This window comes from Phytophthora cinnamomi (assembly GCF_018691715.1).
Source record: "Phytophthora cinnamomi strain GKB4 chromosome Unknown Contig21, whole genome shotgun sequence".
NCBI lineage: Eukaryota > Oomycota > Peronosporomycetes > Peronosporales > Peronosporaceae > Phytophthora > Phytophthora cinnamomi.
In genome coordinates, this window is record NW_027150954.1 from 1,255,433 (window position 1) to 1,272,188 (window position 16,756).

The window sequence follows — 16,756 nt, forward strand, 5'->3', positions numbered from 1 at the left end:
TTGGTGCGCGTCGTGTGCTGGAAGCGATGCGGGATCCGACGACGATGGAGGGCTCGGTTGCTGACGATGAGCGTGAGGCGAAGGCTGAGAGCGACGCTTGGACGGAGGGCTCGCTCTTCCCGCTGCCAGCGCCCATGGAGCATATCATGAACTATAATGGTGGAAATGATTACCGGCTCGAGCATTTGCTAAGTACAAACTGATGCGAACGGACAGTCTTCCAACGTCATTGCCATGCGATGCAACATCTCTCAGCAAGTGGGATCCTCGTAGCACCCGAAGCCAAATCATGTGCCCCTCAAGGATGAAGTGAGATCTTAGATCCATTTTTGTGTATGTAGTGCGGCGGAACAAGAACGCCTGCGCCTCTCTGGACTGTGCCTCGCTTGGTGTCAACTCTAGATCTCCAGCACTCCCACAATTTTATAATCAGGAAAATGAACGAGGCGGAGCGCTGCGCAAAAAAAAAAACAAATAGTCATCTATTTCCGAACGGAGGTAGTAGTAGATACCATGCACGCGAAAAGAATACACCCGATTTCGGGCCGATACCGGATCGGAGTTAAATAATGGATCGGAGCTAAACAAAGATATTTTATTTCAATCTCAACTGGGTGGGTCAACATAGCATAATTTGTAAAACAAACAGGCTATTAAAAATAACAGTCATTACACGGATAGATTTTATCATCTTATAGCATATTCAACAGGGTATGGGATAAGCCAATACATGTAATGTCATCGACTATGGCATTTGCATAAAATCCAGAGAACTAAGACTTCCAATCTTATAAAAGTAACCTACCGCATGCTTGTGCCTTTTCCCTTTCCTTGGTACCAAGCATATATTGTGCCCGGTAGTACAGCGCAGTGCTGCTGCTCAAGAACCAATTACATACTACGTAGCATCTAGCACATTTTTCACGCAATTATAGTAGTACATGTCTACTTCCATTAATTCACTTTACACGCATTGTTGTTTCCCGAAAAGGGTCACGACCTTCCTTTTAGCACCCGAAGAAGCGCACAACCTGCACCGACGTGTCCGTCTTGCCCTTCGACAGGTACGCCACGCTGCCGTCCGGGTAGCTCTTCAGAGCCTGGTAGCGGTTGCCCACCACCGACTTGTCCACCGTGATCTTCTCGCTGATGGACTTGCCCGTGGCGCGGTTGAGCACCTGGGCGTAGATCTTGCGGTCGCCGCCCGCCTGGAGGTCGCCACCAGCCGAGCTGCCTTCCCACATAGCCAGCATGCCGTCCTTGCCCATCGGAGCAAGGTGGGGAGCACGCTCGTTGGCATCGGTGCCGCCCAGAACGATGTCCTCGCTGGCCTTCGACTTCAGGTCGTAGTGGATCAGGTGCACCTTGGCGTTGTCGCCGTCGCCGTTGCTCACCACCGACCAGTACTTGTTGCTCGTGGCAACCGAGTCCGGCACGATGTCGCCGAGGTCGGCGGCGGCCAGGTTCACCGGGTAGATGGTGGCGTCCCAGTTATTGGGCGGCATGAGACGGTTGTTGCTGTCCGTCTTACAGATCGACGCGAAGCTCTTGGAGCGCTCGTCGTACGTGATGCGCTCGTAGCCCGAGTGCGAGCAGCCCCAGTCGAACGAATCCTTGCTGTCCGTGATCTTACCAGACGGGTCCACCACCTTCATGCGGTCACCCTGGTGAATGTTGATGCAGCCGCCCTCGGACGTCGAGATGGCAGCGCCGAAGTACGCGGCCCAGTTCGTGCCGTCGAAAGCAATGCGGCCGTGGTGAGCGTACCACCAGATCATGTAGACGTCAGGACCAGTCTTGCCCGACGAGTAAGGAGGCAGCGAAGCGCTGGAGGAAGTCAGCTTCGTGGCCCACGACTCCTTGGCACCGTCGTAGCGCACCATGTACATGTCGTAGCAAGGCACAGCCGGGCTCGGCGGCGAACCGCACATGTTGCTCGGGTTACCGCAGTTGAGGGTGCCGCCACCCTCAGCGTCCCTCGTGCCGACGATCACGAAACCGTTCTTGTCGGCGTAGATGTCACCGAAGTCGTGCAGCGGCACCTTGACGGCGGGGCTGCTGCTCACCAGCTTGTCGTTAGCGTCGAGCTCGCGCACGATGACGCTGTCACCGCTCTGGAAGGCGATGCGGGAGCCGCCCGAAGGCAGAGCAGCGATAGCGATAACCTTGAGCGCGGCCTCCTCCTCGTTGTTCTCGACAGCGACGCCAACGTCAACCTCCGTGACGACCACGCGCGGCTTAGCGCACAGCTTCGAGTCGCCTCCCGAAGGCGGAGCGGTGGAGTTGCCCGCAGCATCAATGCCAGTGTTGCAGACTGCAAAGAGGGCAACGGTCGTGGCCATGAGAGCGTGATACAGACGCATTTTTGGTTGGTGTTTGCTTGGTTGCGCTGGAAGGACTTCGGTGGCGGAGAGCAAATTGGAAAGTGGGAGCTTCACACCAAGGATCTTTAATCAGGTGCGTTAACCTTGCCCAACTCGGAACTGGGACAGACCAAACGGCTGCTGTTCGTGTGTGCGACGGGATCACAGCAGGAGAGATAACCAGACTCCAGATGGAGTGCCGTACCATGGACGAGGCCCTGGTAATGTACCTAACTTCATCAATTCGATGTCGGCTGCGCTAGAGTGACCTGTCTTGCAATGACAGAAGGAAATCTAAAAAAGGCCTGACGATACATATTTTTGATTACAACACAGACACTCTACGGTATTTCATACTGTACACGTATCGTACATGTAGTTGTTGGGGGTACTGTAACCTCACACGACACTCCCTGACGCTATTTTTCTCTGCTACACCAATCGCTGGCCAAATGTGTCGGCGTATTTTGAGGCTGAAAACGAAGACCACCAGGCACATAATTACACAAAGCGTGGATGCTACGTTTTGGAGTGCTACATCTGATGTAGATAATGAATGAAGTCGTTGCAGTTCACATGAAGCTCTGACTGCAGTCTGCGGGTCCGGGTGCAACAAGGCGACCGGCTCAAATCGTTATGCAGGGTCCACCAAGGTCTGGGAGCAAGCGTCCTTGGTGTTTGTGGAGCGGCGTTTCCAGCTGGTCGTAAATCGTGTTCATCTCGATTTAAACGTCTCAAACGCTCTGATTTATTATACAGCAGTGCTGAACCAGCGCTCAACATGCTGGTATCTGGATATTGAAAGGTATGCAGCACCAGGATCGCGCTGTGCGCAGCATATGGTGCGATGTGTCTGCCGCACGGTGCGCTGTGGCTGTCCCAGCCTGTGAGTCTTACATTTACACTGTATTGGTGAAGCTCACCGTAAGTTCGTTCGGATTGTACAGTATCAGCATAAGGACCACTTCAACTACGTCAACCAATCACAATTTTTTGCGACGAATGCACCAGGTTATTCGGCGCCGCAGTATCTATTTTCACACTATGAAAGTGCTCTATTCAAGTACTGCGTGGATGTTGTGGGTTCAGTATTTGACAGCACAGAACACACCTGCGAGGGAAACTGGCGCTTCCGGGTTACCTTGGTAGTATCGCCTGGGCTCTACAAAGTAACGTGTAGACTGATCTTGCTAACGGTGTGTATCTAACGTCCTCTAGCAATTCCATAGAGTTCATCGTCCTCAGGCGCCTATGACTGCTTGGACTTACATTCTGTGCGGCCCGATGCAGTGGGCAAGGCTCGCTGAAGAAACCGATAGCGCTATCTGAAGGAATACCTGTTCGCTGAAGAAGCAGGTTATTATTATCCAATCGCATGAGTCTTACAAGACATTACTACGCCGACTGGGTTCCCATAACCTGTAAATATGAGCACGCACGACTCCTACCACTGGTGGCACCAGCGCGAGTTCGGTCGGACAAGTGACCAGCAATCTCCCCTTAATTAACTGTAACTAACTATGTTTGGACTTGACGTAACCAGTGAAGTCGTATCGACTATAATAGTACACATAATCAGCGTCTTCATCAATTCAGCTAGATGAATTGCGACTCCTAGGCCGGAACAAATGGCTCTGCCATATCAAGGACCAACCTAGCATTGGAGGCTCGAAGCTAACATGCCAGTGTGTCGTATAAAGATTCACACACGGCGAATCATCCGCCTAGCATTTTTTTCTTTTTTGCATGTACGCGAATCGAGCTGTGCTGCGGCCACTGCACGGCGTGACGATAGTTATCGGCCAAATGCGAGGTCATTGATGTCTTGAGTGAGACTTTGGTGTGCCTATGTTCGCTTTGCACAATAAAACTGTGGAAAATGTGCTAGATAGGCTGTACTACCGGGCACAATATATACTTTGTATCAGGCATCTGAAAATAATACACCCGATTACGGGCCGATACCGGATCGGAACTAAACGATGACGATGGTCTGATCTGGCGGCGCTATCCAAAAGAGTAGGTATTCTCAACTACTGTAAAACCTGTAATAATGCCCCATCCCTTTAATAGTACCACACCCCTGATTCAAATTATCAGATGATCGTAGACATCATAAGCAAAATTCAACTTCGGCGCTTAAAACAAGGTCTCGCCGGTTTGGTTCGATCTCTCTCATTGTCAAATGTGAGTCGTGACAATGAAGCGCAAGTTCACCATGGAAGAGGAGTTGCAGACTACGAGTGGTTCAAGCCTCCAAGGAAAACATTGATGAGTGGAAAATGAGCGGCAACTTTCAGTACACTCGATGTAGTAACGTGAAAGTACCGGGAAACGATGTGGTTTGAAGCTGGCTGACCCGTGCTTGGAAGGCTGTGTCCAGCGAGACCATCATCACAAGCTTCCGTCGTTGTTTGTTCATCGACATCATCGAAGAGGCTGGTCTCTAAGCAAGTACATGCAGCTTTTAGGACTCTTCCTAAATCAACACGGTTCTCACTTGATTACTATAGTACCCCATCCCTTTAATAATACCACCCTAGCAGGGGGTACTAACGAAGCGCCCATGGGGCACTATTACAGATTTTACAGTAGGTGGGATCAAACAAACAGGCATTAAACAGGACAGATTTTTCAATCCCAGATCATATTCAACAGGGTATGTGATAAGCCAATGATGGCATCCGCCTATGTCAATTCCGAGAACTAAGACTTAAGATGAAGCAAGCTTATGCCCTCTTATAGGAACTGGGGCTAGATCCTCCAAGCCCCCCTCCCCACTCGCTGCCAGAGCGATAAGCTTTGCAGTATTTTTGTATTAGCATTTAAAAGGTACTGCATCAGAGTTTGAAACGCATCCGACGAACAATTTTCATTTTGTAGTTCTAGCCTGCTCCACAAACTGCACTATGGAAAAAATCAAGTAGAAAAAATGGCCTCCCAGCCAAAGCACAGAACCTTGTTAATAAATAAGCAGGTTGATCCTCTGCTATATTGTACTAAAAGTAACCAGCAGATGGTTTAGTTGGCGGTTAATGGAAACGATGGCGCCTTGTTCTTCAAAACATATCCACGTCTGAGGTATCTGCTACAGGATTACCCTGCTTTGAAAGACACTGATTGTTCAGCAAATACGACAGTGCATGTACTCGCGCAGCTTACGTACCCATTCTCGCAAAACGAAGATGGCATCTCGAAGGGGTTTAGTTTTGCCAGCTAGCTGTGAGTGAAATGATGATTCATATTGCTTCCAAATCAAAATAAGGCCTTACCTGGGGCGGCAGGAAGGCTCTAAATTTGCGGTATATTATACAGCGAGGACCCAAACGCAAAAAAAAAACCTTTGACCAGTATCAATAACGACCAAACAGCTGCGAGGCAACCACACGACCCACACATTTTGGAGCTTCAACATGACAACTCGTGCTGTAGCATCAATGGCAGCATCTGGCTGTAGTGAAAATTTTGAAGGGATTACCAATCATTCCCCACAACGTGCTCAGCGTAAACGGTATCAACGCGCCAGATTGAAGTGACATACGTGTCGGTACCCACATCGCCACACTTGCTTCTATACTGAGGATCCTTCTTAACGCGAAGATAAAAACGTGTGCTACCAAACCACTATTATCGGGCATCACCTGCCGACGACTGGTTTGGCTGTTTGCAAAGCACGTGTTGTAGTGAAGTGTTCTCGGTTCGCGTCAATTGCGATTTCGATGTGTCCGGACGTTTCCTGGGAACACATTTCGTGACGAATTAAAGTTTGTGAGGCTGGTAAACCAGCAAGCTGGTTTCCTAGGAAAATATTCGGATACCAGCAGGTTGAGCGCTGGTTCAGCACTGCTGTATAATAAATCAGAGCGTTTGAGACGTTTAAATCGAGATGAACACGATTTACGACCAGCTGGAAACGCCGCTCCACAAACACCAAGGACGCTTGCTCCCAGACCTTGGTGGACCCTGCATAACGATTTGAGCCGGTCGCCTTGTTGCACCCGGACCCGCAGACTGCAGTCAGAGCTTCATGTGAACTGCAACGACTTCATTCATTATCTACATCAGATGTAGCACTCCAAAACGTAGCATCCACGCTTTGTGTAATTATGTGCCTGGTGGTCTTCGTTTTCAGCCTCAAAATACGCCGACACATTTGGCCAGCGATTGGTGTAGCAGAGAAAAATAGCGTCAGGGAGTGTCGTGTGAGGTTACAGTACCCCCAACAACTACATGTACGATACGTGTACAGTATGAAATACCGTAGAGTGTCTGTGTTGTAATCAAAAATATGTATCGTCAGGCCTTTTTTAGATTTCCTTCTGTCATTGCAAGACAGGTCACTCTAGCGCAGCCGACATCGAATTGATGAAGTTAGGTACATTACCAGGGCCTCGTCCATGGTACGGCACTCCATCTGGAGTCTGGTTATCTCTCCTGCTGTGATCCCGTCGCACACACGAACAGCAGCCGTTTGGTCTGTCCCAGTTCCGAGTTGGGCAAGGTTAACGCACCTGATTAAAGATCCTTGGTGTGAAGCTCCCACTTTCCAATTTGCTCTCCGCCACCGAAGTCCTTCCAGCGCAACCAAGCAAACACCAACCAAAAATGCGTCTGTATCACGCTCTCATGGCCACGACCGTTGCCCTCTTTGCAGTCTGCAACACTGGCATTGATGCTGCGGGCAACTCCACCGCTCCGCCTTCGGGAGGCGACTCGAAGCTGTGCGCTAAGCCGCGCGTGGTCGTCACGGAGGTTGACGTTGGCGTCGCTGTCGAGAACAACGAGGAGGAGGCCGCGCTCAAGGTTATCGCTATCGCTGCTCTGCCTTCGGGCGGCTCCCGCATCGCCTTCCAGAGCGGTGACAGCGTCATCGTGCGCGAGCTCGACGCTAACGACAAGCTGGTGAGCAGCAGCCCCGCCGTCAAGGTGCCGCTGCACGACTTCGGTGACATCTACGCCGACAAGAACGGTTTCGTGATCGTCGGCACGAGGGACGCTGAGGGTGGCGGCACCCTCAACTGCGGTAACCCGAGCAACATGTGCGGTTCGCCGCCGAGCCCGGCTGTGCCTTGCTACGACATGTACATGGTGCGCTACGACGGTGCCAAGGAGTCGTGGGCCACGAAGCTGACTTCCTCCAGCGCTTCGCTGCCTCCTTACTCGTCGGGCAAGACTGGTCCTGACGTCTACATGATCTGGTGGTACGCTCACCACGGCCGCATTGCTTTCGACGGCACGAACTGGGCCGCGTACTTCGGCGCTGCCATCTCGACGTCCGAGGGCGGCTGCATCAACATTCACCAGGGTGACCGCATGAAGGTGGTGGACCCGTCTGGTAAGATCACGGACAGCAAGGATTCGTTCGACTGGGGCTGCTCGCACTCGGGCTACGAGCGCATCACGTACGACGAGCGCTCCAAGAGCTTCGCGTCGATCTGTAAGACGGACAGCAACAACCGTCTCATGCCGCCCAATAACTGGGACGCCACCATCTACCCGGTGAACCTGGCCGCCGCCGACCTCGGCGACATCGTGCCGGACTCGGTTGCCACGAGCAACAAGTACTGGTCGGTGGTGAGCAACGGCGACGGCGACAACGCCAAGGTGCACCTGATCCACTACGACCTGAAGTCGAAGGCCAGCGAGGACATCGTTCTGGGCGGCACCGATGCCAACGAGCGTGCTCCCCACCTTGCTCCGATGGGCAAGGACGGCATGCTGGCTATGTGGGAAGGCAGCTCGGCCGGTGGCGACCTCCAGGCGGGCGGCGACCGCAAGATCTACGCCCAGGTGCTCAACCGCGCCACGGGCAAGTCCATCAGCGAGAAGATCACGGTGGACAAGTCGGTGGTGGGCAACCGCTACCAGGCTCTGAAGAGCTACCCGGACGGCAGCGTGGCGTACCTGTCGAAGGGCAAGACGGACACGTCGGTGCAGGTTGTGCGCTTCTTCGGGTGCTAAAAGGAAGGTCGTGACCCTTTTTCGGGAAACAACAATGCGTGTAAAAGTGAATTAATGGAAGTAGACGTGTACTACGACAATTGCGTGCGCCCCGCTGCCCCTGCCAACCGCCCGGACGACTCTACTAAAACAATTGCGTCCGGGTTGCCGCAATGGCAAGTCGTTTTTAACTTACTGGAAATACTTACTGATGCCTGTCACCAATTTGGTTCAATGAATTACGGCAATGCCAATAATAAATAAAAGCATGCCGCAACATTCTGTCCAACTCACGCTTGGTACGACCAGAACCCCGTCATCATCACCACAGCAATTGGTTTGAAATAGGAGGTTGAAATGGAAGATGCAGTGGCTGGATAGTGAGTAGCTGAGTTTCACAGAAATCGTGATCGATAAATGTTGAGTATTCAGTCATTAGCGGTGAGGCTTACGTCTAAATTCAGATGTATGAAAGGTAAGGCATTAGTGTGTGGCGAGGCAGTCCACCCTTTGACTCCGTTGTGCTGATCTGCGTATCCACTTTGTTCAACAGTCATCTCGCTCAACTCAGCAGTTATGACCACGTAAGACCCAACCGGCGGGTTGTTCCGAAACTGTCTTTCAAAATGTAGTTAAACTCAGCGGGTGGTAAGCAGCACTTCACAACGTGGAAATGATCGTAGCGCAGAACGAGAACTAATACAGGTCCACAATACTAATGCTCTTATTAGCACATAAGTATACTCACAATACAAACGAAGCGACTGCATGCCAAGGCTGCTGTCGATGAAAACCGATCGTAACATCTCGTGCTTGACTTAATGTGGTGGTGCTCTTACTTTCTGGGGATACTTATGCTGTACTGCTGGCGTTTATCCCTTTAATGACTGCGTGCAGCGCATCGACGACGGAATAGTAAACGTCCCGTCAATTGAGGCAATACCCGTCGCCACAGCCAGACCATGTTGTTTCATCTTCGTCTTGTACCATTCCTGTCAAAATGCCCGAAGTTCACGTCCCGTTTGGGCGGCAGCAGGAACTGCCCCTCTAAACATATCGACTTAGAAGAACTGAACAAGATACCAGCGTCAGCGTAACTCCTGGTATTCCACTGACCCGGTCCTGGCATAGCTTCAGCCTAGTAAATTTGAGCTCTTGATGAACCCTTTGTATTTCCAGGTCGCCCGCTGAGTCCTGAGATGACTCACTGTTGACCTCGCCAATCGGTGAGCAGAGTTAATAACGAGATATAATGCTTGCGCAGAAGTAATATTTCACAGCATATTTGAGAGGAGGCTGCTTTCACCGATTCACTCTACTAAAACCGCAATGTAACGACGATACGAGGGATGTTGATCGAGCCATTCAGCGTATTGTGGTGTCAAGGGGAGATATTTATCACCTGTTACTTTTGGATTGTTCGGTTGTTGCCCCCTCCAGCTCCTACCCACCTGCCATGATCATTGTTTTTAGCTGTCCCATTGTCACGGTGTGCCTGTTTGTCCTACTAAGTATTACTTTCTTTGCCGTTGTTATACTTGGTTTGAGGATATGTACTGGGAGCTGCATCCTCAGATCCCACAAAAGATAACTAGCTCTGAGTTGCAACAACGGGTCTGTTCGCCGGGATGCTCGGTTCTGAGCTCTACCACAAAATATAATACGGACGCTCCAGTCATTGTCAGCTAATACTGGAGTTATTTCTTGTTGCTTTCCACTAATGTATTAATCATACTCCACAGACATGTTTGTGAATTTTACCGTGCACTAACTGTAAGTGGTGTTTGCATATGTGTTAGTCTGTTTGCGCTATACCAAAGCCTCCAAATCAGCTAAGAGTTCGGTGCTAGAGGCATTCCTTCGCTCATCGTAAATCGTTTTCATGGAGCACGTTGCCAGAGGTATCCATTTAGACAAGAGCGAAACTAACAAATAAATGAGTTCACGCTAGTTCTCGTGGCCAGGGAGAGCTTCATGATAATTTCGTCTAGCTCCACGTACACGCTAGTAGTTTTTGCTATACACTAAACAATCATTTTCCTAACACTAGCGTTTGCTATACAGCTCGTGTTTGTGCGGACACCAGCAGATATCAAGATTCAACGGACCCTTCCGTGTGGGCCATGCGCTATATTTCCTGCTAATTACTTACTTAACAGCAAAAATAGATTGATGAGGGGTGGCCTAAAGGAAAATGTTCGTATCAACTAAGTTCGGCGATTTTTTATTGCAGCCAGTAAGTTACTACCAGTCATTATTGTCATTGCTGGAATTTGATTAGCCCTAGTGGCGATATTCGATGTCCTCTTAAGTAGGTAAGCTTATCTGCTTGAGAAAAAAAAGTGGCGGTCCTGCAAACTGCAAACTTCAGATGATGCTGGGTTTAGTCACTACTGTACCGATATACTTCGAAGTACCGGTAATCACTGCTATGCACCGGAACGCTAATCTTTGGGTTTAGATGAGCGGCTACAAACTCTAAACAACCGTGTTTGATGAGCGCTGCGCAAATTGAAGGCATTGCAGGCTCGGTGCCATGCCAACCACGGACGTGCGCTGTTACTTGCCCATTTTCAAAATTGCCACACAGATCGCAGTCAACCGAGCTCTATTTGCGCGCCCCGCCTCACGACATGCTGCCTCCTCTGTCCGACAAGTTGGATTCGAAGCGTCAGCTCCTGGTGCCCGTCGCGATTGTGCCATCACTCGTGTCGACTCGGCGAAACGCGCTACTGGAACTTGAGAAGGTGGACGCAGTCCAAGTTCGCAGCGCAGGGGTGAAAGACCGGTTCGTCGTCGAGGTGTTTGCAGACTCGTCGGCCACAGCAGCAGCCTCAGCTAGTGAGGAGCCCACCAAGCCGGACGACGCGCGGCTACGGAGACCAACTACCCGAATCACATGGACACAGATCGAGTTTGTTTACCTCCGCAACCAACTGTATGAGATCGCACACTCGGCTCACCGCTGGGAGCCCTGCGAGTTCTGCGGGGGAATCCTGGACTTGGTCGTATTCGGGGCGGACCCGGGCGGTTTTTGGGTTGGCTTACTCGGCAGCAAGCGGATGGCCAAAACGTTGACTGGTTTTGTAAACGCCTTGCTAACGGTGACCACGCAGCACACGAGCACGGACACTCGCGGCTGCTGCATCGGGCAGAACTCCGTCCCCCAGATCGTGCACGCATTCCTGTTCGCCCCATCGAGCGAATCCACCTAGAGTGCAAGGCCCACCAAGTTAAACCGTAATGTCCACTGTCGAAACGACCCGCCACCGAATGAAACATTTGATTTAAACGTGCCTTTACCGTGCAAACCGGTACTACCGGAAGGCCAGTTACGGTATAAACCAAGAGGAACGAAGAAAAGGGGCACGGTCCTGGGTAGTCATCCCTAATATCCAGTCTCGAAGGTAATTAGATGATAGACGTATGCGGGAATTACAGGTTATCTCAATTTGCATTTGGTTCCCATTTTGAAGCTCATCTTCTCTCAAATTGGCCTTAAAATGGTGTACAGTCAGTGCGGTCACTTCCGACATGGGAATATACCAACATAAACCCGAAAACGATTTATAAAGATAATTTTGGGCGGGAAAATGGTAGGCCCTGAGGACTGATCAACGTGCCCGTCCAGCATCTCCTGCCCAACACAATGGCCTTCCTCCAGCCAATGGACGCGGGTACTATAACATCATTCAAGGCAGCATACAAAAAAACAACATCGCTACGTCTACAACAAGTTGCGTGAGCCCGAAAAACATTAAGCAAGACCCATACGCGATTGATCAACTCGCTCCAAGCAAATGAGGTGGAGCGATGAGATCTGGTGTGAAGTACAAGAAAGGACACGATCAAGAACTGTTATCGCCATACCGGCGTTTGCTTTCTGGGCCCCAAAGACGTATCAAGTGATACTGTAGGTACCAGCTACGGAGACGACGTACAAGTGGACGAGGTCATCCTTCGCCTGTCAAACATGGGTATAGGATCGTCAAATCTTATCTCCGGCAATAATATATGTCACTTTAGAAACTGATGTGTACCCATGTGTCGGAAGTGAACGCGGTGTCTTATTTGTTGAAAAGTAACAGTTGAACAGGGTCGCCGACAGGCAGTTGTGCTAGGGCAACACGTATTTATTTTTTCAGATGTCAAGTTCTGAAGCTAGATCCATGAATGTGCACTCATCGCTTCAGCAATGCAAACCACATACATTTGCCTATGCCGTTTCGCCAACGAACACGAAGCCATTCAACACCTCATTCCCAATTTTCATTTGTGGCGACCGCAGCGGAACCGTGATTCTATCGTTCACAAGGATTAATTATTGCATTTTTGGCTTTTTTAAGTCCCTTAAAAAAACATGTAGTCTACATGTACTACTTTAGTATATGTTTTAATATTTTAATCAAACTGTTTAAAATTCTATTAAGAATTATTGATTAAAATCTACTCCTACATAGTTAACAATCTGGATCAATCGAACATTTGATGCGAGCCCGTTCCTAATGGGTCCATTGTTAGGTAGGGCAAAGCACCCTTCCAATACTATACACAAACAAGTTGGAAGGAACCAATCCATTCCAGGGGGAGGGAGAGAGCTGCCATGGGTCAGTTCATCCATGAAAGCTTACTCTCAACAGAACGTTTACGCTGTTGCTGGAGCCTCAGAAAATCCTTGCTGTAACAGACGCAGTGCGCCATGTGCTGCACTGGGAACAATCCTGCACACAGTATATGTAATACATGTACCATGGGTACCAGCGAGCTGAGCTGCTGTCTCTGGTGGTCAGAGCAGTACTAAGTACGATACTCTGAGCTCTGAACGTCCTATGTAATACGACCATCTAACAAGAACGCGATTATCAACAAATAATAACGCCAGCTGGAAACGACGAAGCCGCGGTCTCCACAAACAGCGAGACGATTGCTGCCAGACACTGATGGGACCCGCATAAACCGTTTGAACCCGTCGACACGTTGCGTCAATTCAAGCTTGCAATGCCGTCGCGTGTTAGCGCGTTTGTTCGTTCCTCATGGACATTTACTGTTGCTGCGCAGCCTATTCTGAGTGTGTGCGAATGTTGGTATGTATGCAATACATGCACGCCATGCCGCGCCAATTCGGTGCTGCAGCTTGACCGGGATAGGCTCTTCCAGTTCGGCCCGTCCTCCAGTCATCGGCTCGAGCATCTGGAGTCCAGATGCTCGAGCCGATCGTAGTTCTCACCTCGATCCCTATGAATGATACAGGAAGGATCCTGCAGCCTGTCTTTCGACTTCCTTCTGTTGTCAACAAAACCAGCCATTCCAACGAAACCACGCGAGCCAACTTGAAATCGCTGAAGTGCCGCGCAACACCAGGACTTCGGCCAGGGTACGACACCCCAGCTGTCTGATTATCTTTCCTGCTGTGATCCGATCGTACGCACGGACAGCGGGACCTTCAAGCAACTCCAATGACCGCTCAAGCCCAACTGCAGGTGCATCTCTCACTTCCCAATTTGCACACCGCCGCCGAAGCCTCGTCCAGTGCAACTCAAGCAATCACCAACCATGCGTCTGTACCAAGCTCTTATGGCCACCACCGTCGCTCTGTTCGCGGTCTGCAGCACCGGCATTGATGCTGCGGGCACGCCGGCGACGGCTACCACCACGGCCAAGTCCGCCTCGGGCTTCTGTGCTAAGCCGCGCGTGCGCATTACGGAGGTCAACGTGGGCGCCGCTGTCGACGCCAACGAAGACGAGGTCGCCCTCAAGGTCGTGGCCATCTCGCCGCTGCCGTCGGGCGGCTCCCGTATCGCCTTCCACAGCGGCGGCAACGTCATCGTGCGCGAGCTCGACGCCAACGACAAGCTGGTGACCACTAGCCCCGCCGTCAAGGTGCCGTTCCACGACTTCGGCGACATCCACGCCGACAAGAACGGCTTTGTGATCGTCGGCACGAAGCCCGCCCAGGGTGGCGGCACTCTCAACTGCGGTAACCCGAGCAACCTGTGTGGCTCAGCTCCCAACCCGCCGGTGCCTTGCTACGACATGTACATGGCCCGTTTCGACGGTGCGGCTCAGAAGTGGGCCACGAAGCTGACGTCCTCCAGCGCTTCGCTGCCGCCGTACTCGTCGGGAAAGAAGGGCCCCAACGTGTACATGATCTGGTGGTACGCTCACCACGGCCGCATTGCTTTCGACGGCACGAACTGGGCCGCGTACTTCGGCGCTGCCATCTCGACGTCCGAGGGTGGCTGCATCAACATTCACCAGGGTGACCGCATGAAGGTGGTGGACCCTTCTGGCAAGATCACGAACAACAAGGACTCGTTCGACTGGGGCTGCTCGCACTCGGGCTACGAGCGTATCACGTACGACAACCGTACCCACAGCTTCGCGTCGATCTGTAAGACGGACAGCAACAACCGTCTCATGCCGCCCAACAACTGGGACGCTACGATTTACCCGGTGGACCTCGCGGCTTCCAACCTTGGTGACATCGTGCCGGACTCGATCGCCACGAGCAACAAGTACTGGTCGGTGGTGAGCAACGGCAACGGCGACAATGCCAAGGTGCACCTGATCCACTACGACCTGAAGTCGAAGGCCAGCCAGGACATCGTTCTGGGCGGCACGAGCCGCAACGAGCGTGCTCCTCACCTTGCTCCCATGGGCAAGGGCGGCATGCTGGCTATGTGGGAAGGCAGCTCGTCGGGCGGCGACCTCCAGGAGGGTAGCGACCGCACGATCTTCGCTCAGGTGCTTGACCGCGCCACGGGTAAGGCTCTGAGCCAGAAGATCACGGTTGACAAGTCGGTGGTGGGCAACCGCTACCAGGCTCTGAAGAGCTACCCGGACGGCAGCGTGGCGTACCTGTCGAAGGGCAAGACTGGCACGTCGGTGCAGGTCGTGCGCTTCTTCGGATGCTAGAAAGATGCAGTAGTTCGATTCCGGTAGGTAGATAACACCCGGAAGAACGAGTGTCGTGTTAGATGTAGACGAGAGTTCGAGAAAAACAAAATCAATGGCACGGCGACTTGTACAATCGTCAGGAATGCGTAGGCTTGTTCGGGTTACTATTGTGCTTTGCAACCGTTTTGTCGTTTTCACTCGGTGCTCTTCTCCAGTTGTTATAAATCGAGGTCGATTTATTAAAACGAGGTCAATGAAAATGATGAATTGATCCATCTAATTGAACCGGCTAATGCGCAGATTGTTTTTCGTGAACCGTGATCGTACGAATCAGCAACTCCTGGAATTCTACGAAAAAACTATTATCGTGCTGAGATGTATGGCGGAATCACGTGGGTGTTCCCATTGGTCGGTAGTATTTTCGGCATAGGCAAGTCAACGTTTGGCCAGGAGTACGTAATGTACATTCGGAGAAGCAACCAAATCTGGGAAGAGTTGTCTGACCTCGAAAAGATACAAAACGGCTTTTTGAATATCGCACGGAAGTGCCATACCATCACGATTCGGTTCGTAAGCACTTAAGTATATATCTGCTGGATGATAAGTTGAAATTTGATTTTACAAAGGCTGCGAACAGATTCATTGCAAACATTGGGCTATATTTCAGCATGGAGTATTGCTTCCTGGCTCGTGTTCTGGTTCAATCGGAGCTAACCCGCAATTTGCGGCGGTTTTGACGCGTTTGGCGATGGAAGTCGGTCCGTTGCTCACCGTGGTTGATGAATTCGGCGCAGCGTTCGATGTCGAGCTTTCTGATATCGACAAGAGAAAACGATTCGTGAAGTTCTGCAGCAAAATCCCGATACCTTTATTTCCGATTTTACGAATAGTGCGCGAATCTGTCGTTTGAAGCACCGGGTTCGTAAATCCTATTAAGATGCATACTTATTTAGATGAAATTACGTAGGTACTCCCACTAAGTACAAGGCAAAGTGCGCAAGCAGGCACAGCCGCAGAGATATCCACCCACGCTTGTTCTGGAAGTGCGTGGCAGCCCTTGCTGGGACCTCTCGGTGCTCCTCGATCCACGTGATGACCTCCTTCTTCTCCGACATGGTCTTGACGAGGCGGGATCCAGGCATGGTGGCGTTGGTTGGTTGGTGCAGGTGCTTGTTGTTGACAGCGAATTGAAAACCGACAATATTTCCGCAGCGCAAGTGCCGAATGTCGTGCTCTAGGATGCCAACGTGAGGTATTTAATTGGCGTAGGTACAATAGGAATTGTATAGTCAACGAGATGATCGGATTCTACCGGGGGTATTCTATTTGGCACCGCAATACTAATTGGAATTTTCCGTTATCATAGATCCTGACCCACACTGAAAAAAACTTGAAGATTAGGAAGCCTTGGCGAAGCAAGGCCAGAACCATGCCCTCGGCCTGGGCGTGCTCAGCACCACCCCACCTGGAGTCCAGTGATCTATACGTCGCTTGAAGCTGCAGCACGACATCTTCTCCTAGAGTAGCCTTAGCACGGTCAAGAGCGCTCACACGCG

At 51.2% G+C, this 16,756-nt stretch overlaps 4 protein-coding genes across 5 annotated transcripts; 3 read left to right on the plus strand and 1 right to left on the minus strand.

The window, feature by feature from the left end:
- Positions 1–1,007: 1,007 nt before the first annotated feature.
- IUM83_03651 (putative GPI-anchored protein) lies at positions 1,008–2,342 on the minus strand (the record flags this gene model as incomplete). The annotated part of the gene is made up of 1 exon (XM_067927670.1): positions 1,008–2,342. One exon carries the CDS (start codon positions 2,340–2,342, stop codon positions 1,008–1,010), a length of 1,335 nt encoding a protein of 444 aa, XP_067795297.1.
- A 4,647-nt stretch (positions 2,343–6,989) lies between these two features.
- Positions 6,990–8,324, plus strand: IUM83_03652 (putative GPI-anchored protein; the record flags this gene model as incomplete). Its single annotated transcript, XM_067927671.1, has 1 exon — positions 6,990–8,324. One exon carries the CDS (start codon positions 6,990–6,992, stop codon positions 8,322–8,324), a length of 1,335 nt encoding a protein of 444 aa, XP_067795315.1.
- Positions 8,325–10,936: 2,612 nt separating this feature from the next.
- On the plus strand, positions 10,937–11,518 carry IUM83_03653 (uncharacterized protein; the record flags this gene model as incomplete). Its single annotated transcript, XM_067927672.1, has 1 exon — positions 10,937–11,518. The coding sequence occupies one exon, from the start codon at positions 10,937–10,939 to the stop codon at positions 11,516–11,518; it is 582 nt and encodes a 193-aa protein (XP_067795248.1).
- Positions 11,519–13,856: 2,338 nt separating this feature from the next.
- On the plus strand, positions 13,857–15,218 carry IUM83_03654 (GPI-anchored protein; the record flags this gene model as incomplete). 2 transcript variants are annotated; one of them, XM_067927673.1, is made up of 1 exon in its annotated part: positions 13,857–15,218. In XM_067927673.1, one exon carries the CDS (start codon positions 13,857–13,859, stop codon positions 15,216–15,218), a length of 1,362 nt encoding a protein of 453 aa, XP_067795245.1. The 2 variants fall into 2 exon arrangements, with proteins under 2 accessions (XP_067795245.1, XP_067795244.1); XM_067927674.1 differs by having other exon boundaries at positions 14,571–15,218.
- Between the last annotated feature and the right edge of the window lie 1,538 nt (positions 15,219–16,756).